The sequence below is a fragment of the Solanum lycopersicum genome, chromosome 3, assembly GCF_036512215.1.
Source record: "Solanum lycopersicum chromosome 3, SLM_r2.1".
NCBI lineage: Eukaryota > Viridiplantae > Streptophyta > Magnoliopsida > Solanales > Solanaceae > Solanum > Solanum lycopersicum.
The window spans coordinates 62,457,772-62,484,629 of NC_090802.1; the positions used below are offsets into that span (position 1 = coordinate 62,457,772).

The window sequence follows — 26,858 nt, forward strand, 5'->3', positions numbered from 1 at the left end:
CCTGTCAAATTCAAATTTGATTCTTTTACAAACGATATACAAAATAATAGGAGAGACAAGGAGTCGATGTCAAATGCATATACGTCAAATTTGTCAAAATAGTACACTAAAAGGCAAAGGGGTCGAATCTTATCCTACTAATAACAATTAGACACGAAACCTTCCTAGCTAGCAAGAATGGAGAAAATTATAAGAATTAGTTTTAAAAATGAGAAAATATATCATATTTCTTCTGAACATGGCATCAAATTTATTTTAGTATTTTAATTGTATCAGCGTTTAAATACCTCCTTAACAATTTTAAAGTGATTAAATGTCATCCTAAAAGTTGATGTGACAAAGTAAGTGTCCACTCTCTAAAAAACGCATGAAATACTAAAAATGAAAAAAAACAAATGATTATATTATACATATGACATTTTTTATTGGTCAATATATAAATAATAGTTTTTAATTTTTTTACAAGTTAAATATTTTTTAAAATGCAAAATTTCTTGTTTAAAAGTAGATGAAATTTTTGGGTTCAATTTTTTGTAGAAAATAAATAATTTTTTTGTTTTTTTTTAATTTTGTTGTCTTTCCCGAATGTTTTCTTCACTATTCAAGCACTTTTTATACCCTCTTTTATACAAGTCATTTTTCCTTCAAATTCATCTCTCACCTCACTAGACATTCATCAATCCACTAAATTCTAACATCTAACTGAATGTAAATTTCTTAAATTTTAAGTGACCTATTTTGAATTTTATATTAAAAAAAATAGGTCTATTAATATTCCTATACAACCTTCATTTTTAATTTGAGTTGTTAAGAAAAAAAAACTTTCAAAAAATATCATTTTTCAATGACAAATTTGTTGGAGGGGGTTCGAAGAAGAAAAAGTATAAATGCTTTTCAAAAAAATAAATAAATTAATAAATATTTTGAAGAAGAAATTAAAACAACTATCGAAGGATGAAAATTGTCGGGAAAAAAGAAAAAACCAATAAAGAATGAAAATGGTGAAAATAAAAAAAGAAGAAAGAGAAAGGGATGGGAGGAGCAGGGCAGTGAAAGAGAATGGGCTGGTAGAAGGTGGGACAATTTTTTATTTTAAAGATTATTTTAAATTAATTGATTAGTGTAACATATTTTTATAGATGTTTAAGAAAACTGGTGAATAAGTAAAAAAAAAAAAATTAAAAATTAATGACATGGTGCTTATATAGCAGTGACATGACACTTACATGGCTATACGTGGCAGGTGCGAGTGCTATTCTACTTTGAAGATTGTATTTAATTCACTTTAAAAATGTTAAGGAATATTTAATTATATAATTTAAGTGTTAAAGTAAATTTTATTATTGAGTTTACATGAGATTTTGATGTTTTTGTCTTAAAAATTCTATGATCATCTTACGTCTTTGTTAGTATAACATATATATTTCAAGATTCCATATCATAATGTTTTTTGAAAGACAAATTTTTTGAACCACTATTTCAGTAAAGCAAAAATATTGTTAGTATTTGTATTAGATAACAGGATAATAATTGCGCTATTTGATTTGCAATAATTATTTAAGTAATAGACTTCATTATTTTCTTTAATTATGAGTTTTAGTGTCAGCTTTATTTTGTGAGTTTCGTTTCACACTTTAGGTGTCCATTCTATATATATATATATGTTTAAACTGAAAATACATATTTAAATAGCATATATTTAACTTCTTTAATAAATAATGATGGGATGAGACTAGCCAGAAATACTTTTCATACACGATTTCTTTACATGATACTTGGTTATTTCGAGCAAAATGGATTGATTGCTACCGTTTTAATTTTTAAAAATATTTTAGTAATATTTTTTAAATTTTTTTGATAATAATTTTCTTGAATAATGAATTTGTCTAAAGTAACTTCTCTGTCCCACAAAGTTATAAAAATAAAATATGTGATCGCTTTTTTCAAATTCTACTTATAAAATTATATTAAAATGTTTTTGTCTTTTTTTCTTTAAAACTTACATTTATTATTCTATCAATTAAAGAGAGACGGCTCTTAATCCATGCATTTTAATAATACCTCGTGGTTCTGGCAAAGAATATCAAATTGACATATCAATTATCATTTAAAGTAGACCCCTCTCAATGTAATACCACAAGTTTATTAATTAGCTAAAACCATTATATATATCATTGGACCACCACTAAGGATACAAGTAAATTAATGAGATTTTATCATTCTTACCCTAATCAAAATGTATTGCGTTTGAACTCTAACAGCGAAGAAAGTGTTTTCTCTTAAATTGGTATTACTAATAAAGAAAAATTCCAATTCTCAATTTAATGACTTCTCAAGTTTACATATTTAATTAATGATTTGTTTAATAATTATATAAAATTTTAATCGAAGTTATTTGGATTTTGGCTCATTTATATTTCTCATGCTATAGCTCCACCCCCGTAGGCTATTACAATGCACACAAATTCAATAGTGTTTAAAAGGAACAAATTATAAGTGGTTCAAAAATTCAATAGGAAAATAACGTAATTGAGATACCTGAAGGTAGTGGCGACGCTAAAATATTCAATAAGGGGGTTCAAAATCCGAAAGATTAAACATGAACTAATCTAAAGGAATTCGACATTTATTATATACATTTAAAAAACTCTATGTATAACAATATTTTCTGCCAAAAGGAGTTACGGGTGAATCCCTAAAGACATGGTGGCTCCGTCCTTGCATGAAGGGAAAATCAAATAAGTTAAGGAATATGTTTATGAGTTCGGGCATAAGTAAAATATAGCTGATTGGACCAATCTTTTTAAATAAATGACATATTTGCATACGTATGGAGACGCAAAAAACAAATAATATTGTTAATGTTCATCACATGAATTATAGATATATAGAAAGAAGGGTTTACAAATGGGAGATTTAGGTGGGGAAAAAAAGGGAAGAGGTATCTGTCCGAACGCACATGAGAGTGTCAAACAGCTATAAATGATATAGCAGTGTTTTTGATAGATCATAATTCATATGTATGGTGTATATGAATAGTAACCCTACAGATAATATGTTATTAAAATGTTTATGAAACTTCCTTTTTCTATTTTAAAATATTTGTCCTATTTTTGAATTACAATCCATAAGAAAATAGTAACCTAAAGAGATATAATAATTTATCCTTATTTTTATCTAAATATATGATCCATCATTCATTCTTTTTGAGTAAATAATTACTATCCAGGCTAAAATAATTAATTTAGTGCAACTTTTACATATAGCAAATAAAAAATTTATATTTGTATGTTGTAGCAAAGTTTCTATAATTGCGCTCCATAGCAAACATATAACTTTTATAATTCGCTATATATATACAATTGTATAATTTGCTGGTCTCGCTATACATATACAATTGTATGATTTACTAGCCTAAATTGTATAATTTCCTGGCCTATTTCGCTACAATGATATAATTCGCTATCCTATTTCACTGCAATTGTATAATGCGCAATTGCATAATTCACTGCAATATTTGTATAAAATTTGCTTTGCATCAATTGAATCGAAGTAAAATGTATGTATATTGTATAATTATAAGTGCATAGGAAGAAGGTATATGTTTTTCTCTCGCTTTATACAAAAACAGAAACACAATTTATACACTTCTGTTGTACAAATCGAGAGAAAATTGTGTTTCACTGCAATTGTCTAATTCGCAATTGTATAATTCGTTGGCCTTTTTTGCTTCAATATTTGTATAAAATTTGCATTTGTCTACAATTGAATTGAAGTAAAATGTTTGTAAATTGTATAATTAAGTGTATAGCACGAAGATATATGTTTTTGCATGTGTATATACAATTTTCTCTCGCTTTATACAAGATAGAAACATAATTTATACACTTCTGTGTACAAAGCGAGAGAGTCGAGCAGAGGGAGAGTGGCGAGCAAGAATGGGAGAGTGGCGAGCGAGATTTTTGGGAGAGTGACGAACGAGAATGGGAGAGTAGCGAGCGAGATTTTTTGGGAGAGAGGCCACTGACAAACTTTCACTAACATTTGCTATGGAACACAAATAAATTAAACCGTAGCTACTCTATATATTTTATGTTATTAATTTGATATTATATATAATTATCTCACTAATTTAATTTAAATTTCTAAAATAATAAGTATATTAAGATAAATATTTTTTTCTTAAAAACGATAAGTATTTTGGGACGAAGGAATACTAGCTGTTTTTGATTTTAGGAAAGAACATGGGTCACATGATTGCAATATGAATATATATATGTTTGTCTGTAAGGGAAGGTTCCTTTGGACTTTAATCATGCAGCATTTACCCTTTAATTTGTTTTTCCTTTTTCTGATCTGGCAACTGTGGAAAAGTTTAATCTTTAAAATTATTTTTCACTTTGGTCATTACTCCTTCAGTATATGCAGCCTGTAAAATAAGGAAAATTGTGCCTTCAATAAATTCTTTCTGCATATTGACAATTCAAAAGTGACTCTTGCATTATAGATTTGCCTTGTTATTTGGTGTTATCATTCATGAGGGCTTTATGCTTTTTACAGAGAAAAAGGTTATATGTACTCTTTGGTTGGTGGACTCGGTAGTTAATTAGGGTAGAATTACACTCTTTTTGGCCATGTTTTCCAATTTTTTTATTAAATTTTATAGTTGAAACTCTGAATATAATAAATTTTTTATTTTTTAAAAAAACTCCTCAATTCATTAGTTTAAGATTATTAAATTTGAATTTAGATGTTCGAAAAATACTAAAAGTTGCAATTTTTTTCTTATTAGTACAATGAAAGATACAAATTTTTTTATCGAAATTTATATAATTAAATGAAGGGCATGAACTGACTAGAAAATAACCTGTTGAAAGGTTCAATTCTTTTCTCTATATTCCAATTCACAGTGTTCCACTTTATCAGTCTCTATTTATAAGTTTTCTTCGACTACAAGAGCTATTTATCGCTTTTAAATCGATCTGTTTGCGTAGATTATGCATAAATTTACTATGTCATAAATTTTCACTTGTACAATTTAAAATTCTAGACAATTAAAGAGTGATTATTTGTGAATTTTATCCGTTAACTATATTTTTGAATTACTTTACTTATAGTCCTTATTAAAATAGTTGTCTTTTTAGAAATCAAGACATAATTGAATACATTTATTTTTATGTTATCCTTGGTTGTAACTTTTAAACATCGACTAATTAACCTAGAAAATCAAAGTGTAGAGCATATAAACTTACTCTAGTATTGTGATTGTTTAAATTATCTATCATTTTCATTTATTGAAAATAGATTAACAATAAATGATTAATGTTAATAAATAAAAGTATAATATTCAAACATCCGATTTTTTAAAAAGTATGTAAACAAATATGTGGTAAAGTACTTTGTCTGTTCATTATTCAGTAGTTATGAGTTCTTCTTTAGAGTTAAACAATAAAAAAATTGACTAATATTTTATGAATTATTTTTTATCATATTGATATATAAAAATTGTAATTTATAATATTTTCATATAATTTTAAATATTTAATTTTTTTCTATTTAAATATCAAATTAATATAATATAATTTAATTTTAAAACGTAACTAAATTGACTTTCGAAAAAACGTACCGATAGCAAAGTCAACTATATTTTGCATTCAATAGCCCATTGCATTTTCCCTATGCAATTAATTTGACGTATTTTAAAATCGAAAGGAGGTCAAACCACCACCTTTGTTTAACCCAAGCATGTCAGATTTTCAACATTTTAAGTTTTTCAATTAGGCATATGCTTATTAAGGTTATAATAATCTTGTTAGTTATTACTAGTACTACTATACTATAAAGTAGTGATCATCCTCTACTACACTCAATCCTGTCAGTCCCAATTATCACTTTGACCAATACTTAAAAAAAAGGAGATCCTATGTAGTGTATTTAAGAGTATGATCAATGTACAACAGTAAATAATCAAAGTTTTTTCGATGTCAACCTAAAAATTAAAATCATTTCCCCCCCATATTTTACCAAATAAAAGCCTCAATCAGGCAATTCATTTAGGCCTTTTTCTTTATTTTCATATGATTAGAAAAATTAAGGAGCAATTAATTTGTCGCAAAGCTGCGTTTCCAAATCCAAGAAATAATATAGTATGTAATACTAACTCTAAATCTAAATTCATAAAATTCAAATTTTGATTACATTCAAGTATAAGAGATGCGTTATAAATGTTAAATTACTCGATATTCAATTGGTAGATGCAATCAAAATCAACGAGTTTATTTTTGTGTGATTCCACAAGTGGTTAAGAGGAGGGTAAAATGTCCGGTAGATAAAAAAGTTACTTTGAATAAATCTTTATTAAGAATCGTATTACCTACGTTTGATATAGAGTAAGTACATTGAATATTAATGAAGGAAGCTTCCTAGAAATGAAGATGCTGTAGAAGGAGGAGTATTATTGATGGAGTCTTAAATGGGTACGGACATAGCGAACATCCTTTCTTGTTTCTACAACCTAATTCAATCAATTACTCCCTCAAGAATTTAATAAGTTGGCTGAAAAAGCAAAAAATGAACAGTACTAACAAAACTATTTAAGTAGAAAAAAACATTTTCACCGGAATGATAAAATAACATATTTCAGTTGATGAGTCTATATTAGTAATTGATATACCTTTTTTTAGCATGACTTGTGTAATATTTATATTCGAACTAGTTTTTGACATCAAGTTATAATTTGGGTAATAACTAGGATTTTTCCAAAATTTGAATAAAGCTCGTATCAAATTGCTTATTTCTCTAGATGGCTAGTCCTAGATGTGAGGAGGGTATGAAGAGTTTCACATTGAAACTTTTAAGAGATGGGTGATCTTTTTAATGTAGTAACTAATTTGGACAATATAATCCTCATCTCTTAAACAAAATAATGAATAAGTTACGTGTAGTTGGTCCATTTCGTTACACCAAGTATAATCAAACACTCATTGTACTGCCCTTCAGTTAAATCTAAATGAAGAAAAAAGAATTGAAGTTAACACACGTTGTAGGCCGGCTCTAAGCTCGTCAAAAACATTCATATCTCTAGTGGGGTGGTAAATCTAGTCCTAACTTATTGGTTACGTTTGATTCATGATCAAACTTTGTATTTACATTAAATATTCACTAAATTTCTACTTAACACTTGATTATTAACTCAATTATTGTTATAATTTGATTTGTGATCATAGTAAAAAATTCATAAATTTTAAATTTTAAATTTGAATTTACATCGCTCATCGGTCACCTTATCTCAAAAATAGAAAAAGTCAAAAACAATAACCAGTTGCTTAGATGGTGAAGATAAGCTGGCCTCGTTATGGACATATCATGGAGCTCGGGTGTCACGTTCGTCGTCCATTTAGATTCAAGGTACCTTAAATTAAAGAGTTGCAGGCAATAATTAATAGCCACTACTTGTTTAAAAAAAAATACATTTTAAGAAAAAAGGAAATAAGAGTAGTGTACTATAAGTAGAGCACTTAGCTTGATTATATTGTGCGCATTCAAAGAATATCGATTATATTTTTATTTTATAATTCTAACCAAGATAGATATATTCATTAACTAGTGCACTTGACAAGTGTTTTAACCTGAGTAATTACAATACTTACAGTTCATGATTATAATTTTATTATAGTCTATAAGGAGTACAATATATTGCGTAAGGAAATTTTGGGTGTAACTTACAAAAACATGCATGACTAATCATGAATTGGGTGTTACTTACAGAACATGATTAATAACTTGTTCGTGAATTACAATTTGTTTGTACTGTATAAGTGTAAGAAAGTCAAACTCCTTTATTACGATGTTGGAACTCGTGTTAAAAGGAACATCTCAAGTCAAACTCCAATCTAATTTTCATTTACTCAATAAAATATTTGAGCACATAGTACAAACAGTTGAAGCTCTTATAGAATGTAAAGAGTCTGGTAAATATTACTACTATTCACTACATATGCATATATTTAAGATTACTTGTAATATACACTTTTCTTTGCTCTTGCTAATTTTAGAATTTTTGCTCAGGCTAGCTACTAAGTAAGTAAACCTATTAAACTAAATTACAAAGCTGTAATTTAACAAACATTGAAAGGACATATTAAAGAAAACCCCAAATTTTGAACTGAAATGTTTTTTCTGAAGAAATATTTACTAGAGCTTGTGACTTGATTACTAGTAAACATTTCTTCAAAAAAAGTCAGCAGATTCACCCAAACCCATCGCCATAAACTGATCTTCTTGTGCTGGTGCATTAATAGCATCATCAAATAGCCACTTCTCTAGCAAAGTAAACGGGACTTGTGAATCTTCCAAGCTTGGCTTGCTCTCCGCTTGAAACAAATATCCATTTTCCGAATTCATGTTCGGAAAATTTGGCTTGCTTTCAACCTGAAAAATCGCTGAATTTTCAGGTGTGAAAGCATTGCCTTCACTAAAAAACGAGTCAAATCCCTCAGGTGTTGCAGCACTTAGGGTACCTTCACTAGGACTCGACCCTGACCCAATTGATGGGTTATTCAACGAGCTTTGAGTTGTCTCAGAATTTGATCGACTTAATTCAGATGATTTGGGGGAATTTTTCATCCAATTTTGAAGTAACCTAGAAATGTTTTCCGCACTGGAAGCATAAGAGCTGGATCCTGTAACGGGTTGTTGAGCTGGAATTGGATTAGCAGATGAATCAGATTTGTCAAGTGATAAAGCCTCACAAAGGGCTTTTCTAGCCATGTGGATATCTGTTTGAAGCCTCCTCTCCCACTGTCCCTTTGAGAAATTGGATTGTGATGATGATGAGCTTTCTCCTTCTTGAGTACTATTCTCATCATTCCCTTGAAGTTTCTTCAGCTTTTTCCTCAGATGAGTATTCCAGTAATTTTTTATATCGTTATCTGTCCTTTGTGGGAGATACGAAGCAATCGCAGCCCATCTATTAAAATAAATACATATATTAGAAATAGAAACACGAGATCTAACCCTAATTCTTTATTGGGATTAGTAACATAAAATTTTTTTTTGGATATAATAATAAAAATTTAGCATGGTACCTGTTGCCTAGAAGAGCTTGAAGATGGATAATCATTTTTTCTTCATGTTCAGTGAAGTTTCCACGTTTAATTCCGGGCCGGAGATAATTAGTCCATCTGAGCCTACAGCTTTTGCTGCATCTAAGCAAACCTGAACAAAAAATAAAATGAACGGCTGTGAGTAAAACAGATCGATTGATATTTCAAAGCGGTGTGTCCACATTTAATGACTCTAACAAACTGTTTAATTAATTACCAGTATTACTGGGAACAGCTCTCCAGTTACCAGGACCATGTTGTTGAATGTATGAAACCAAGATGATATCTTCTTCTGGTGTCCATGGTCCTTTTTTCACCCCTATTTTATCGCAGCAAGGTGGCCTTCCCATTCTACCTACACGATCGATCGATATCTAGGAACAAAATGATCTTTTTCTTCTTTTTATGACTTGAAGATCAATGAAAATAAAAGGATGTATCTTTCGTTTTTAGGTATTGCTTTACTCTCTTTATAGGAAATTTTGTTCAAGAGTTGTGTAAAGTAGTGGGGGTCCTTGTGTATATATATACACAATTTGTTGATGAGAGAGAAGAGAAGGAGTCTTTAAGCTGACCAAAGATGAAGGGGTGGTAAAATAGGTGTATTCTCCACAAGAGTCAAAACCAGACAACAATGAGCATTTACTCATTGCTTGCAAAAGTCAGCTGTCAATTTACGTAACACACTTATCCTTTTAATAACAATTTCACTTCAATAACTTATAATCATACAAATATTTATGACTAAGTCGCATAACTTATAATTAAACAAATATTTATGACTAAGTCGCATAACTTACCTAAATTGAGACGTAAACAATACTCTTTGTTACTCCTTTTGTTAAGTTTCCCCTATTCAACATTTCTGTTTAAATTTAACTTCTTCTTTTACTCACTATGGTCTTTAATATTTCATCATCCATACAATTATGTAATACGGATTCATACATAATCTATTTTAGGACCAAATAAACCATTGGTTAAATTGAATTAACCAATGTCTATTTTATTTAATCAAAGTTGAGACGCACAGGGAATCGAATTAATTTAGGAAAAGAAACTGATTGGTTTAATCATCTTAGAGGAGTTTCTAGATTTGCTTACAATGAGGGTGAAGTAACATCCATCTTATTCATTAGTACTGATTAGTCACCCTTTAATGAAACACATAAATAGTTATACAAATTCTTTAAGTTCTCCATTTGTATGTTTTTAAATCAAAAGTTATTTCTCTGAATGCCACTTGCACCTCTCATTTAATTCGATAGAAATTATTTTTATATTTTTTTTTGACAGAAACACGATAAGATTTTTATTTTATTTTATTTGACAATAAGAGTATAGAGTTAAATTATTAAACCTCAAGTTCCAATAGCTTAATATAAATGAATTGTTTGTGTAACATGCATGTAAATCAGAGCTTTCCCTATAGAGTTAATTAAAATTAATTCAACTTGTTAAAGTACAGTTTATTTATAAATATATTATTCATATAAAGGGATTATTGTCATGACAAAGATCGGGTATTTTTGACTTAATCCAAAATGGGAGCAAGAAAGCATCAGTCTTAAGTCTGGCTAATTGTTTAAATTTTTTTTCTAGAAGCATTCGGTCAGGTTTGAAAAGATTCACTAATTTTAGACTTGGTCGACATTATTTTGACATTTTATTTCTTTGCTTAAGCCTTAATCTTAGGAAAATGTTTCTCTATGTCCAGACCTTCACATGGTTCTTGCTTTCATGACTTCTACTGTTTCTTCATAAATTGGTGCAAGCCAGGGGCGGACCCACATTGGTCAAAGGGTGTCAAGCCATATCTATTTATCGAAAAATTATAAATTAAATTTTGATTATACATATATATTAAAAATAAAATTGACACCTTTTAATATTAATATAAATAAAATGTTCTATATAGCGGTTAACGGATTGCAAAAGTTCCTTAAGCTTTGCGTGATTCAATCCCCCCCCCTCCCCCACAAACACCAATAGATGCATTATATAATGAAGTATAAAATTTTTACGTATTAAAGAATATTTATTAGTTTTAGTTTGAAATCGAACAAAGAATATGCTATGTTCAAATTTAAGAAAAAGAAAAAAGATATTCTTTTCGAGGAGATATAAAAAATAATTTATTTTAAAAAAAACTTAGACAACATAAGTTTTTATAAAATATGGATTTTAAAAATAAATTAAGCAAATTGAAACATAAAAAGTATACGCAAGATATATAAAAAATGACTTTTGATAATATTAAAATATTTCCGCCGGTAGTTTTACTAAAAAAAAAAGAGAAAAAAGAATTTTGTCTAATTTTGTTTATAATAAAGGATATATTGAAAAGTCAAAGAGGAAATCTGTCAGCATGATATGCTACAAGACAAATTGGTAGTAATGAAAAGTCCGCCATACCCTTTTCTTGTCCTATTATTACACTTTGGGTACTGTACAACCCGACCCGGCCCGAACAGGAACATTCATTTTTATATGGTGAGGTGGCAAATTTTCTTTTCCAGACCCGCCCCCCTTAAAAGAAAATGTTTCGGTCGCCCCAAAAACATTAAACTAATTACATTAATGTTGATTAATTGCATTTTATGTTTTTTTTTTTTTTGTTAAAAGCAAAATAAATTTGAATTTGTGTTTAAAAATCTTGCACAAGGACAAAATACCTATATTAAAATTAAATAAACTTGAGATGTCTGATTAAATATAATATTTTATATGATGATATATAGGATAGAGTCGAGGTTGCTTTCTTTATCTCTCTTTTTTAAATTTTTGACTTGCTAGTATCAGACATGAAAATTTTGGAACTTATAAGTGGAAACATATAAATTGTTTTCTTCTCAGTGTTCCCTCACAAATCCAGCAAACACAAGTCAGCCTATTCACACTGATAAATGAAATCATTTCTCGGATTAAAAAAAGGAAGAAAATATTTTGTTGAATTAAAAAAGATTGATAGATTTTACAAGACAGTTTTTGCAATGTCCAAACAATACTTCTTTTTTTTTTTTTTTTGCTCTTTCTCAAAAATTGATGTCATCATTGGAGATAAACAATAATAAAATAAAATTATCCAAAAAATAGAGTAATAATTAATTGGAAGCCCCGTGTGGGTTAAAGTTGACTATTGCACTAAGAAGTTGAATTCATCCGCTACATATGAGGTAAGTTAGTGGTGTTCACACTAATTTTTGAACAATTAAATCATCATTTACAAGATTAGTTATTATATTAATAATATCAATAACATAAAGAAGTTTCTACATGGTCAATTTATATTACTAATTAAATCTTTTGTGTATACGTGTTGATCAGTGTTTATCAAGAATGGAGTGAGCTTAGCTAGTTTGGATTTTGGAGTGTACTAATTAACTTCGTTTGACTATTTCTTTGATCATTATAATATTATTATATGTAAGTTTTAATATTAATTGGTCAGGCAAATGGATGTGTCTTGATGTGACTTACGTAACCCGTTGCGTCAATAAGTCATCCTCCACGTATAACCATGCTTACATTACTCAATTTAATTTTTGGCCTGCCCTACCATGCCCCCTCTAAACTCTCATCATTTTTTTTGTGCCTATTCCAAAAGTAATATATTTATTATTATTTTCTTTTGGTTTTTGATCACTTTTAAATTTTAACTTCTTTAAGATTAATATTTTTTTTGATATAATTGCATATATTAAATTTAAAATTAAAAGATTTAATTTAATTTTTCTTACTTTCATAAATTCATTGTCAAATTAAATATATAAACATGTGAAATATCATACATATATGTAAAAATCTAAACTATTACTTAAATATATTCCTTTTTCTCAATTTATGAGTAGGTGTAACTATTTAAGGAGCTAAAACAATTTTTCTCTGCTTGTACTTTTCTCAAACTTTTTAAAAATATTTTAAATAATTAGCTATTGACTTGGAATAATTCTTGCGGAATGTATAAATCTATATTTGAAGAATCTGTACCTGAATTCATAATTAGAACTAGGTGTTTTGACTCTCATGCACTATACAACTTACCTAAATTGAGACGTAGAAATTAGAGAGTACTAATAAATTTATTTATTAAACTATAATTCTGTAATTTCACGAATGTAATGGTCCGCTAATACTGAAAAAAGGAGTTTTAATTTTCTCTCGTACACGTTGCTATGTTTTGCCTGAAAAATAGGTGGAAATTCAATCACATTAAAGTAACATACTGTTTGTTATACTATGTTTGACAGAAAAGGAAAAAAGTTGATACTAATTTTGGGACTACCAAAATTAAAACTAGTTTGTTTCTGAAGCCATTGATAATTAGAAATATTCGAGGAGATGTATGAATAATTATATGTTTATTATATTATATATCTTAAAATGATAGTAATTCCAACTTTCGTTTATTTATTTTCTTTTTAATGACTCTCTAATCGTAGAAAGTGCGATAAGTTACACATAGGTGGCGTTACTAAAGGAGATAAGCACAAACCGGAAGCATATGATATTTATTATGTCAATATGTTTCAATTTTTCTCCAAAGATTTTTTTCTTCTTCTTTATAAATATGACAGATCGAGAATTTTTTAACGTGGCATTCATCTAGTCTGTATAGACTGAATTAAAATACATAAATACTCCGTGTGCAACATTTCGTATAGAGGAAAAAATTCGAAGTGAACAAAATGAATAAGCACTTTTACACATTGACAAATAAAGAAACTTCGATAAAGATATCCATAGATGAGAATTTTGATATTATTTTGTATATTTAATATAATTTTTATCATATAATTATATAATATAATCAAAAGTATTTTATTAAGTGTGAACTGATAGTCGGATGGCAATATAACAAGAGTGTGAAGGCTCAAATAGAGACAATTTTGTAATTCATTTTGATGTGGAAAACATATTTGGCAGCTTCCAAATATTTTAAAGCATATTTCAACGTAATGACTTAAAACTAGTAGTGGGAAACAAACAAAAGGACCTTTTTTGGAATTTGATTTCTAAAGAAAACTAAGAAATTGTTAATATATGCCAAGGTGGAATTTAATTTCATTAGAGTTGATATGGGGACTCTTTTAATTATTATTATAAAATGACCCAAATTCAACCGGATTTTTTAAAAATAAAAACGATCTTACATTAGATAAAATGGATTATGAAACTGTTGATAAATAGCTTTAGTTGACTTAAAATATCTTGTCAAAAGATTTTCATTTTTCCTTTTTCGTGTGATATGTTATTATATAGTTATGATAAATTGATAATTATAAATTTATTAGTTACTTAAATATTTATTTAAAAAAAATAAATTAAAACTTAGTAAAAAACTAAGAAATCGATAGCGTTAACTTGTGACTCATATTTTAGCCTAGTTCATTTCAAATAAGTAATTTTGAATTGAGATCATTTATTTTACACTCTCAACATACATGTAAAATTTGTTTTCTGATGTATTGTGCAATAAATCATAGTACCAACTTTTTTTTCAAGAACAATTTTAGGAACTCCAAAAACTTAGGTATATAAAGTCTTATTCCATAATACCGTCGTTATCTCGCAATGAATAAATAAGAATATTTTTAAAAAGGTAGGCCTAGCATAATGTTACAAGCTCTAGCCTTTTATTTATATTTTTTGGTTGGACAAAGCTCTACCAATTAATTGTCCAAGCAATCCTCACAGCCGCTGCAAATGTTCACACCACTCATCTATTGTTTGATATAATGAGGAAGTTAGAAATTTTCATTAAAATTTAATATGCGTGAGAAAATTAATAATTTTATATTTACAAAATATATACTGTATTGATAAAAAGATGTTTAATTGATGTCCTTTATTAATGTGTGTATATATATGGAAACACTACTTTATTGGTAATAGCTCTTCTTATATATCGACCATGTAATATTTACTATATCAACAAATGTACTTCTTTCATTTTTCACTTCTAAGAAAGTTTTCCTTTTGATTTTTTTAAAGAATACAACACAGAGAAAACGAATTGCCACGAAGAATATCATTAGATTTCAAATAGCACGATTTAATTTAAATTTTTACTCAATTGGACGCGTCCAGATTTTTCTTAGTAGCAGGATTATCATAACTAGCGTTGATCATTAGCGGCTATTAAGAATTAGTTATCGCTATGTATATATTTTTATGACATTAATTCTAATGAAACTATTGCACTTTACTCTACAATAATTGTAATTCATATTGGTGTTGTCTACCAATGATCTATATGAACGGTGTTCGAATTTTAACCCACAAAGTTTGTCGTGCATGCCTGAGATTTGTTTTCATGTCTATTTCAAGCTCGACCCTATTGTCAAACAATGAGGCCAATATTAATTCCTAAAAGCCATCTTTCACATCATATTGCTTTTATCATGATAATACGAGTGAGACACTTTCTCCTAAATCTTTTTGTACCTATTTCCAATACTTCGTAAATTTTCAAGAAAGTTTGGTTTTCCATACAATGTTAATAGAAACTACGCTACAATATAGGTTCATAATCTTTAAAAATATTGTGCCTAAATTATTGTCGTTCAAGTCAATATAAACCAAAAATAAAATTGGTATGATACTTAGTGTTGTGACCAGATTTCTCCTACAGTTTAATGTGATTGATAGAATTAAAAAATAGCTTGGTAATTGGCACCGTTACGATAGGGACCATAGAGTTTTGCAATTAAGAAGATATACACAAATGTCAACTATAACGGAACCCACATAAGCCCAATAGGCCCACTGTTTTCTTGGCCCGTAAATTATGTCGACACGAGTACCTATCAAACCAAGAAATAAATGGACTGAATATGAATTTATCCAGTAAAAATTTCCGAAAATTCATTGCTATTTTAATTAAGTAGTACAGATGGTTTGAAATTTTGAACTTCACCTTTTCCAGTACGAGTTGTAAGATTTTTAAAGTTTTACATGACTGAAGTTAAAGTAAAACAAGTGAATAAAAAGTATCTAAACTTCAAACACCACGTATTCGATGTTGTTCTAAAATAGTAACCGTTCAAAAACTCATAAACTCAATGGCACCAAAATCCATAATTTGCACACTTCGCCACACCATGTATCGATTCAATTTGAAACAAACTGATGTGGGGTTTCGTATGCGTATTGTATTAGATCTAAGACTCTGCTCAAATATGACTTTTGATTTATTTTTAACATTTAAAATTATATATTTATAAAAACTTTTAAATTTTACCCAAATATTTTAAAAATAAAAATAAAAATTTAATCCGAACAAGATCTAAATTAGTTTTTTTATAAGCACTTGAAAATTCTCTGTTGTTTTTTTTAGCTTCATGTAACTTAACTAGTTAGATGGGCCTTTTTTTTCTTCATATAATATAAGGGAAAATTGTATATAATAGCAAACTAATAATCTAAAATAAATGGAATAGCTAGGGTTTGACTTAACTGTGCTCCATAGCAAACGTTAGCTAAATTTGCCAGCATCTCTCTCCCAAAAATCTCGCTCGACACTCTTCATTCTCGCTCGCCTCTCTCGCTTTATACACAGAAGTGTATCATTCTGTTTCCGTTTTGTATAAAGCGAGAGAAAATTGTATATACACATGCAAAAATATATATCTTCGTGTTATACACTTAATTATACAATTTACAAACATTTTACTTCAAATATTGCAGAGAAAAAGGCCAACGAATTATGCAATTGCGAATTATACAATTGTAGTGAAATACAATTTTCTCTAGCTTTATACAACAGAAGTGTATATATTGTGTTTCTGTATTTGTATAAAGCGAGAAAAAATATATATCTTCTTGCTATACACTTATAATTATGCAATATACATACATTTTAATTCGATTCAACTGTATGCAAAGCAAATTATACAATTGCAGCGAAATTGGCCAGCGAATTATACAATTTAGGCCAGCGAATTATACAATTGTATATGTATAGCGAATTATACAGTTTTATGTTTGCTATGGAGCGCAATTAGCAAACTTTGTTATAGCATACAAATATGAATTTTTTATTTGCTATACGTGAATATAATAATAATAATTACTAAATACATAGTCTATTAAAATAAAATTGTAGCCATGCTATGTACATGACAACCTGGACAGGTGTTAGGCTGTGAACAAAGTGTATGGCTTGGTTTAATTTGGTTAGAAGGCGTCAATGAATGGGACACGTTAGGATTATTTTGGGCCTACATGCGGAGCCCACCAACAAATTCATTCCGTCGATATGGGCCTCACTGTCTAATCACCGAAGAATTAAAGTGGGCTTAGTCCAGATGGGCCACTTCTTGACACGTATATCGTAGCCCATGTGATTTGATGCCACGTACCCCCTCCCGACAAATGATTGAATGTAGATTGAAATTTTGTTAAAATGTGAGTATATCAAGTGTTGACTTTCTATTAAACCTAATTACCAAAGTTTATATAGTTTTCTGTGTGGCTATCAAAAGTCAACCTCTTTGAACTGTTCGTCTCTATTTACGTGGACATTTTTGATTGGATATAAGATTTTAAAATTATTATATTTTTGAATATTAAGTTAGATACTTCAATGATCATAAATTGTCTCACTAACGATAAGGTGGAAAATTAAAAATTACTAAAAGTTATGCAAAAGCACGTACTATAAGAAATAAATTACTTTCTATTTTTACTTTTTCATAAAATATAAAAAAAAAATTTATTTTAATGTCTTTTAAAAATAGAAATCATAATTGACTCCCACTAATCTCATGTACGTTTCTTTCTTCTACCAATTAGTCAATTTACAAAGCGCTAATTGAATTAGAAATTTTAAATTTCAAATTGTGAAACCTTCTCCATGTTCTTTGAAAAAATTGTAAAGGTTGATTCAAAAAATTTTACATCGGTTGTAAAGATTCGTAACGATTATTTCAATCTTGTTAAGACATTCATCGTTTTTGTTAGGGAGCGCCTTATTTATCAATATAAAATTTTTTGATACGAATCTATATTTGATCGGACTCCAATGTGAATATTGGACATAGAATTAAAAAAAAAAAAGAATGCTGAGTTTCTTTGTACAACCAAAAATCATATTTTCGATTAGCATTTAAATAACAAAATAATACGATTAATAATTATGAGAAACACATAACTAAAACTTGGGATCAATTGTAAGCGTAATCATTAAATTTCAAGAACTATTTTTTCAGACAGAATGTTCAAATGACATTCACACTCAATTAATAGTGCTAATTAGGAAATCAGACACATGATTTTTTTTGTGAAATATTATGGAACCCTGAAAATAAAATATTATCGATTGAGCATAAGCCTCAAGGCATTTTGTGAGGCATCTTGCTATAAACGTAGGGTCCATTTGAATGGATTTAATAAAAGCAGCTTTAAAAAAGTATTTTTAAAAGTGCTGAAACTTATTTTTAAAATAAGCAGTTACGCGTTTGGATAAAAGTGCTGAAGTTGTTATGTCAAACGTGAAAAGGGAAAAATGGAAAAAGAAATGTTATGGTTATATGAGTAATTTGGAGATTATATAAAAATATTAAGAGCAAAAAGATAAAAATGTGGTCAACTTAAAACAGCTTATAAGCTTAAAAAAAAAACATTCCTACCCCAGCTTTTAACTTTTAGCTTAAAATAAGTTTTTTTAAACTTAAAATAAGTTATTTTGAGTATTGTCAAACAGCTAATAAGTCAAAAACCAGCTTTTAAGTCAGTTTGACCAGCTTTTAAGCTGAGCTAAACAGGCTCGTAGTCATATTAACGCCTTGATGTCAAAGATACCAATACAAATGAATGAACACCTCTCATAAAAGTTATATTTGAAAGAGCAAAACGCATTGCATCACCCTTAAATTAGTGGTCCCTTTTTTATTCCAGAAAAGATTTAAAATAATTTTGTACTAGTAATCAACAAAGGACACATTGCACTTTACAATTATCCTCCATTTGAAGATTCTTCTTTCAGCATTTCATTCTACTACTTAAACTTTGAACTAGGACTAATTTGTTTGCTTTCGACTTGATCTCAAATTTAGGAACGTTAATCTCAGTTCCACAAGCATTGGTGGAATTTCTCCAAGTTAAAGTAATTCTAAATGCTCAAAGAAGCTACTTATCAGATTCTGTCAAAACAAATCTACAAAATGACCAATGAACAATAGAATCAGAATGTGTGTTTCCTGTATCTCCCCCTTCAGATAACTATGTTGTTGTAGTCAAGCTAAACCAATCAATCCATCAACTATGCTTCAATCCCAGGTTAGTTTGGATCAGGTTTATGAATACTCCATATCCATTCCACTCAATTCGGGTCTATTTCATTCCAATACTAAACCATTTACCGTTCAAAGCAAATTAGAGGCTTCCTAAATGGCATGCTTATCCCTAGTCCAATCTCACCTAGTTGATATCGTCTATACAGAAGCTTTACTTCAACCGTGCATTCATTTTCCTTCATGGTGTACTAGATCTAATTTAAGATATGAAAACAATCTAGACCAAAAAAGAAGACTCATCATCTCTTCACACTCACCAAGCTTTCAACAAAAGAATGTTCTTCTGGAAAAGGTGTAGCAGCAAAGTCATGTTTATGCAACCACCTAACTCACATTCATTCAGCATTCTCAATTCAAGTTAAGCCAACCCGCCAAATATAAGAAAATTACCTCAAACATATGATGAACCAAAAGATCAATGTAAAATTTATATCCTCATACATAAAGAACTGATGTATCTGTAATTTTTAATATATAAAAAAAGAACAATCACAACTAAGAAAACGCTATAGCAGCATATTGAATAAGAACATTATTTGTCTTAGATCGGTTTAGCGCTCAACGTTCTTTAGTTCTAGGTTTGGTTCAAGAGGAGAAAGATCTATCAATCCAGATATAAACTCATACTCTTAGGAAATCTTCATATTTATCATGTATAAAGGTGAAGGCACTGTAATCTCATACTCTCATATTTAACCAATTAACTTCACTGTTGCACATGGGAAAAAATTCGGTACCTTTGACTACTTGAGCTGATAATCATCATAAGCCTACAGCTCATATATCTCTTGCAGAAATCTGTAAAGCTGTTCTGCAACAATTTCAGGACACTCTTCCTGGGGAAGGAGAGCACCTGGCACTTCAACATACTTACTGACCCCTTTGGCCTCCTTAAGTGCTTCCATCTCTGCTTTTGACCTCTTCGGAGAACCTGCTGTTGCCAGAACTAGACACGGTATGTTACCCTCCAACTCTGCAAAGAGTTGGACAAATTCCTCCCTGGACTTTACTGGGTCAAGTAAACCAGTCAAGAAAGCAGCAGGCACATAGCGAGCACCTTGCCGTTTAGTGAGTGCAAATCGGCTCTCGATGATATATGGAGTTACCTTTTCAGGGTCAGCATAAACATGGGACTTATATTGTGATGTTATTGATTTCTCATTGCTAACAAGTACATTATACATCATCCAACCAACAGCAGGGGCCCTTAAGGTCCCTCTAAGGAAACCATACCTGTAAAAAATGAGAACGAAAATATCAATCACCAAATAGTGTATTATCATTTTGTGCAAATGAGTGAAAATCTTTAAGTACTACTACTATTGTTATTATTATTGTTTTCAGATGAAGACTTCAAATCTTGAAAGCTAAAGTGCTGGCAGTCATAAGCAAATGTGTTATCCAAAGAATTTTCACACAGGAAAAACTCATATCATTTGCTTCTCTCCTACAAAAACTGAAACAATCCAATATGGTGTATTTAAAATTTCTAAACCTTATAATTCTCTATTCTTATGACCGAGAAATTCGTTTAGGGCCAACCGCAGCCTTCGGAACACGAGGATGACGGGACTCCCTCTACCCTTCTCCACTCAAAGTTGGCTTAGTTCGCATGATGCAGGGCTCAAACCTGTGACCTAAGTCACAAGTGCCTCAACCTTGCCAGTTAAACTAAACCCTGGGACGAACATGACTAGTTGAAATTCCAAACCTTGTAGTATTTTCGTTCTCTATATTGGGCATAGCCCTATAATGTGTGTCATTCCGCAAGCTGTTGAGATGTCAGCTTAATGAAGATGTCATAAAGGTGCAAGGGAAGTAAAAATCTATGCGTACCTTGTTTCCATGCTGGAATCTCTTCCAAAAACAATAGGAAGTGGACCAGCCCAGGTGGGAGCAATAGAAGCAATTGCTTTTGGCTTAACCAAGCCCTTCTTTGCAGCACGAACTGCTAAGGTAGCAGCATGTCCTCCTCCAAACACCACCAAGTCCTTATCTGTTTATTTTAATATAATTAACAAGATAACCTCTAAGCAAATAAAAGAACAGATATCTTCAAAAATATTAAAGAACTCGAAAAAAAAAATCCTGATGCAGAGGGCAAACATAATAGAAACATCACGTGTGTCCCATGTTACCTTACAATTTTCTTGCTGTGATGGACGATCCCCTCGCAATGGTTGCTCCAACTGACAGTACCTTTTGCTCTTAGCAAAAGTTGTGGATTGTAAACCCATTCTCCACTTTTCATTATCAAAAAAAGAAAAGAACTCTTATCTCCACTTTCTTTGATAAACTATCTACCTTATATGTCTCAAAAGACAATAGACGATCCCCTCTAATTATCGCCTAAAGAGATTTATCAAGAGTAACATATCTACTATAACAAATTTGGAGATTTAGGATCAGGACATTACAAGCTATATCCTTCCACCCCACAATACAAAACCTAAACCAAAGAAACTACCCTTTTGGTCTCTTGGTTCTTGTTTTCCTCTAACATCATATAAGTAGAACAACTCAAAATTCTCAAATTTGAATGATTGCAGATTGGCCAAATCATATACCTCTTCAAGAGTCTTGAACTCAACACCCATAGACCGCTTCACCAAGTTATATGCTATTAAGACGTATTTAGCTTGGACACCTTAGCTGACCAACATTTGAGAGAATAGACCTTTCTCTCCCTAAAAAGATTATATTAATCTGTTCAGCAATGTCATACTTTCTGTTATAAGTTTTTATAGCATGCAGTGTGACAATTTCATGATCCTCACGGAATTTATTGATATCATTTCCGCAAAGGTTTTAAAATAATGAAGCCTGTTGACTGCTCCCAGACTTCTCAATCAAGATCTTCCACCTCTTAAACGTGTCTGGGGCTTCATATTTGTGTTTTTTAAGATATACCGAAGAACTAATTTTATTGAGAAATCATAAGAAAGGTTCTTAACTATCTTTAGATGAAATGAGGTCTTTGATGTGGGCTACAATACCTTTTGTTTTATGGATACAAATACCATTTCCAAATATACAGTGCACAAAAATCTATCTTTCTTGTAGCATGCTCAATGCTCGCAAAGAAGTTCACATTTGCTCAACTCTAATCTCAGTAAAATCTTGATCATTTTTTTGTCTTCTCCAGCTCATTCTTTAACAACTTCTCACAATCATGGGAAGATGTCCCAGTGTTCCCAGATTTCAACAAATGACATCTTTCTGGATTTACACCTTAAGAGTGGATTTTCTTTCAAGCATTGCTCCTTGGATCTTCTTCTTGGTATAGTGATATCAAGATCAATCTTCTATTTGGCTTCCAGAGAAATGGTACTCTTATCTAGAAAATATCTCAAGAAAGTACCTCGTAGTTTTGTTTTCAAATCCCAGAGAACTAAAAACACACTAGGTAATCTCTTCCTATCTTCACAATCCTTGGTAGATAAAGTTACCAGGTATCTATGTCGACTAGCCCGAACACACCATCATAAGAATAAAAAAAAATACCAGATTTTTAACTCAAAGAAATTTCTGGAACTATTTCCCAACATTTCTATTCTCTAAGCATTATTTTCTAGAACTCTCTTGCAAACAACTTGATACAAAACTTTATGTCTAACTTGATCAGAATAACGCGAAATTGACCTCCGACTCCATCAATACATGTGTCAACACAGAGAGAACGCATTTGTTTCCCAACACTTCTATTCACTAATAATGTATAAATAGATCAACATAAGAAAAAAATGAGATTATAGGGATTACGAAATCCATTTGCATCATTGCATGTGTCTGTATCATGTGCTGATAAAAATCTCTCTCTCTCTCTGTGATTGCAACCTCCAATAGTTTCCTAAGTCTCTATCTTTTATTTTTCTTCTTAGTCCTTTTTAATGTACTTCAACCCCTTTTTTTTTTTCATTTGAAATAGAAGTTCACCTAATCTTGATATAATGTTTTATACATTTCTTTTCAGCACAAGATTACAAGAATTAGCAATTCCAAAGATCCAAACAGGATCAAAAGAATTTAAGACACCAAAAACAAAATCCCAAAATCAAACGCCTGCTCATGGTTTGATAGTTCAAATATCACAGTAAAGTAAATATGCAAGTATAAAACAAATAAGCAAATCATATAAGCTAAAGGGATCTTTCAGCTTACCCGAATTGTTCACCGGACTATCAGGAGCATTGATGAAGTCTACCAAAAACTTTTCCATAACATCAGCATTGTAATCAAGCTTAGGTCTATCAGAGTAACCTAAACCAGGCCAATCCACAATGGCAGTTCTGTAATTAACTTTACCATCTCGTCCAGCAATGTCTTTAGCCACTGATCTCCATTCCTCAACAGTACTAACATCTGAAATAGTGGGAATCATCAAAATGTTCTTACAAGGCTCATCGCTTCCCTTGTGGTGTTCCTCGTAGTAAATATTCACAGAATTGTCCTTGTATTTCCATACCCAGTTATTATTCTAACAAAACAAAAAAACACAAATAGATTCACCAGAAGCAAGTAGAAATCGATGATCGGATAAAAGGGTGTGGATTTAAAGTCTTACCTTTGTAGATATACCGGCGAGGGAGGAGGAAGAATAATCGACAGAAGTAGAAGCTTTGACTATAAGGGGTTTGTAAAAAATTGGGGTTTGAGTTCTGCTGTTTCTAAAGGAAAGAGTACTCAATGACGATGAAGATGATGGCAGAAAGTTGAAAATAGCAGAGGAAGCCATGAATGAATGGTTAATGGAGACTCTGTGGATGGATGAGTGAAAATGGAAACTTTCCTAAAATTTCTGCAACACAATTATTGTTTCTTTCTTTTCTTGGTTTTGCGACTCTCTGTGAGGAAGAGAAGCCGCCGGTGTTGATTTTTTTTATTTCTTGTTCCAACTTAGATTATAATTCTTTTATTTTGGTAGTTGTTATTTTTTTGAAAAATTGTATATAATAGCAAATTAATAATCTAAAATAAATATAGTAGCTAAGGTTGATTTAATTGTACTTCATAACAATCGTTTGTAAAAAATTGCATGTTTCTCTTCCAAATATCTCGCTCGCCATTCTCATCGGGTCTCTCGCTCACTTTCTTACTTTTTATACAAACACAATTGTATAAAGTTGTTTCTAATTGTACAAAGCAGAGAAAATTGTATAAAATACATATATTTTTGTTCCCCTCTCTCCCCTTTTTTGGATCTCGCTCGCCACCCTCGCCTTTCTCACTTATACAAACAGAAGCAAAATGTATAAATTGCGAAACTGTTTGTATAAAACGTGAGAAAATTGTATATACACATGCAAGTACATATATTTTCGTCCAACACTTATAATTATATAATAAAAATACTCCTCTGCCTGTTTATTTTGCCTTTCTCTCTTTCTTGTTTTATACAATTTTCAAATCGTATCTAATTTCTCTCTTTCTCGTTTTATACAATTCGATTTAATTGTATATTCCTTGTCAAGTATTTTTTATCTTTCTCTCTTTCTCATTTTATACAAATTCAAATTGTATATAATCGTTCTATACACTTATAATAATACAATTCGTTTTTATACTGAACTGTGGCCAAGTTTCTTTATCTTTGTTGTTTTATACAATTCGTTTTATACAATTTGCTTCAACTATATATGTATAGCGAATTATACAGTTTTTACGTTTGCTATGGAGCGCAATTATGTAAACTTTGCTATAGCATACAAATATGAATTTTTTATTTGCTATATGTGAAAGTTGCTTTTTTTTTTGTTTTCACGATTATTAAAAATTATTTCCTCCGTTTTAAAAAAGAGTGAACCTACTCCTTTTTTAGTCTGTTTCAAAAAGAATTATCTCTTTACTTTTTTTGATAACATTTTAACTTTAATTCCACGTGACATGTTTAAGACCACAAGATTAAAGGACATTCCGGTACACTTGACATAACTTTAATTTAGAATCACAAGATTAAAAAGTCTTTTTTTAAAAATCTTTGTTCCAAGTCAAATTAGGACAATCTTTTTGAAATAGAGGAGGTAATATTTTGCACGATTATTAAAAAATATAATAAATAATAAAAAGTACTCCCTCCGTACGAAAATGTTTGTCATATTGCGCTTATCGAAAATCAGTTTGACTAATTTTCAAAGGTAAATTAGATTACATTAATTCGATATTTTAAACAAAAAATTTACATACTCAAAACTATATGAAAAACTATAAATTACAATTTTTTTGCATACTAATATGATGAAAAAATACATTTTAAAATATTAGTCAAAGTTTTTTTATAGTTTGACTCTAAAAATAAAAATTATAACAAATAATATCAAATGAAGGAAGTATTTAATAATTTGAAACAACTAAATATATAATAATGTTATCTTATACCGAAAACCAGATATAAGAATCGTCTATGACATGTATAGAATTCCTTCCAATATGCCTTTCTAGAACCCGTCAAGTAATTCTGCATAGTACAAAGTTCATAATTAAAAGAGTTAGACCAAATTTTTATACTAAAATTTTGTATAATTTTTAAATAGTGTATTCTACTCACTTTGTCACAGCTTATATAGTAATTTAATTTTTAATACATTTTTAAAAAATATTTTAAGATATTAATATTTTGATTTATAATGTTCTTAATTAATGTAATTTTCAAATAATATATGTTACTTTTTTTATCGCAATTTATGTGGCACATATAAAATTTTGAGAGTTGGTCAAATTTTAATATGTTTTTATAAATATTTTTAAGTTGTTAATAACTGTAGTTTATAGTACTCTTAATATAATTTTCAAATTATATATTTTACTCGCTTCGTCTCAATTTATGTGGCAGTGAAATTCGGAGAGTTGATCTAATTTTTAATATGTTTTATAAATTTTTTATTTTGTTAATTATTGTAATTTAGAGTATTGTTTTCCTTTAGTAATTTCTAAATACACAACATACAAAAAAGGAAAATAAAATAAATAAAAATAAAAATAATATTAAATATAAATTGTGGGGAAGGGAAAATAGATCAATTGAGAAGCTCCCCTATTGTATCTATATTATAGACTATAGAGTAATATCAAACATTAATATCTGAAATAAGTATCATACAAATCGCCAAATAAAACTTTTGTTTGGTTAAGTTTAAAGCTGCAGAATGTTTAAAGTATGAGTCTCCATCTAATTTGGATTATGATTATAGATATCAAAACTTTTGTTTTAACTAATAATGGACTAATCAACGTAAAAGATAAAATTTGTTCATTAAAGAGTTACACAACATAATTGTATACTTTTGGTTGTGCCATTCTTATATTGTTGAATTACATAACTAGAGACTCGTTAAATTAAACATGAATACGACATGTGAATCGTATATTTTAAAAATCAATAATTTTATGAGACTGGCCGTGAGGCAAGATGTTTTAGCTATCGAGACAGAGACGGAGAGGATAGAAAATCAGATAGCAG

General features: G+C 29.7%; 2 protein-coding genes across 2 annotated transcripts; both read right to left on the reverse strand.

The window, feature by feature from the left end:
• Positions 1-7,875: 7,875 nt before the first annotated feature.
• On the reverse strand, positions 7,876-9,714 carry LOC101267793 (myb-related protein 306). The gene is made up of 3 exons (XM_004235963.5): positions 9,322-9,714; positions 9,087-9,216; positions 7,876-8,968 (listed from the first exon to the last, which is right to left on the reverse strand). The coding sequence occupies exons 1-3, from the start codon at positions 9,452-9,454 to the stop codon at positions 8,230-8,232; spliced, it is 1,002 nt and encodes a 333-aa protein (XP_004236011.1). The 5' UTR covers positions 9,455-9,714; the 3' UTR covers positions 7,876-8,229.
• A 10,093-nt stretch (positions 9,715-19,807) lies between these two features.
• On the reverse strand, positions 19,808-24,353 carry LOC101264913 (uncharacterized). Its single transcript, XM_004235953.5, has 4 exons — positions 23,967-24,353; positions 23,564-23,879; positions 21,239-21,398; positions 19,808-20,635 (listed from the first exon to the last, which is right to left on the reverse strand). Exons 1-4 carry the CDS (start codon positions 24,135-24,137, stop codon positions 20,173-20,175), a joined length of 1,110 nt encoding a protein of 369 aa, XP_004236001.1. The 5' UTR covers positions 24,138-24,353; the 3' UTR covers positions 19,808-20,172.
• Positions 24,354-26,858: the final 2,505 nt, after the last annotated feature.

Bases quoted from the DNA above. Each gene is read 5' to 3' on its own strand.
- LOC101267793 (XM_004235963.5), bottom strand. From the start codon at position 9,454: ATGGGAAGGCCACCTTGCTGCGATAAAATAGGGGTGAAAAAAGGACCA. The intron at 9,217-9,321 runs GTAATTAATTAA...TTTTTTGTTCAG, and splicing joins AGCTGTTCCCAGTAATACTG to GTTTGCTTAGATGCAGCAAA. The intron at 8,969-9,086 runs GTACCATGCTAA...TTATTTTAATAG, and splicing joins CAAGCTCTTCTAGGCAACAG to ATGGGCTGCGATTGCTTCGT.
- LOC101264913 (XM_004235953.5), bottom strand. From the start codon at position 24,137: ATGGCTTCCTCTGCTATTTTCAACTTTCTGCCATCATCTTCATCGTCA. The intron at 23,880-23,966 runs GTAAGACTTTAA...TTGTTTTGTTAG, and splicing joins TCGCCGGTATATCTACAAAG to AATAATAACTGGGTATGGAA. The intron at 20,636-21,238 runs GTACGCATAGAT...CATTTTTTACAG, and splicing joins GATTCCAGCATGGAAACAAG to GTATGGTTTCCTTAGAGGGA.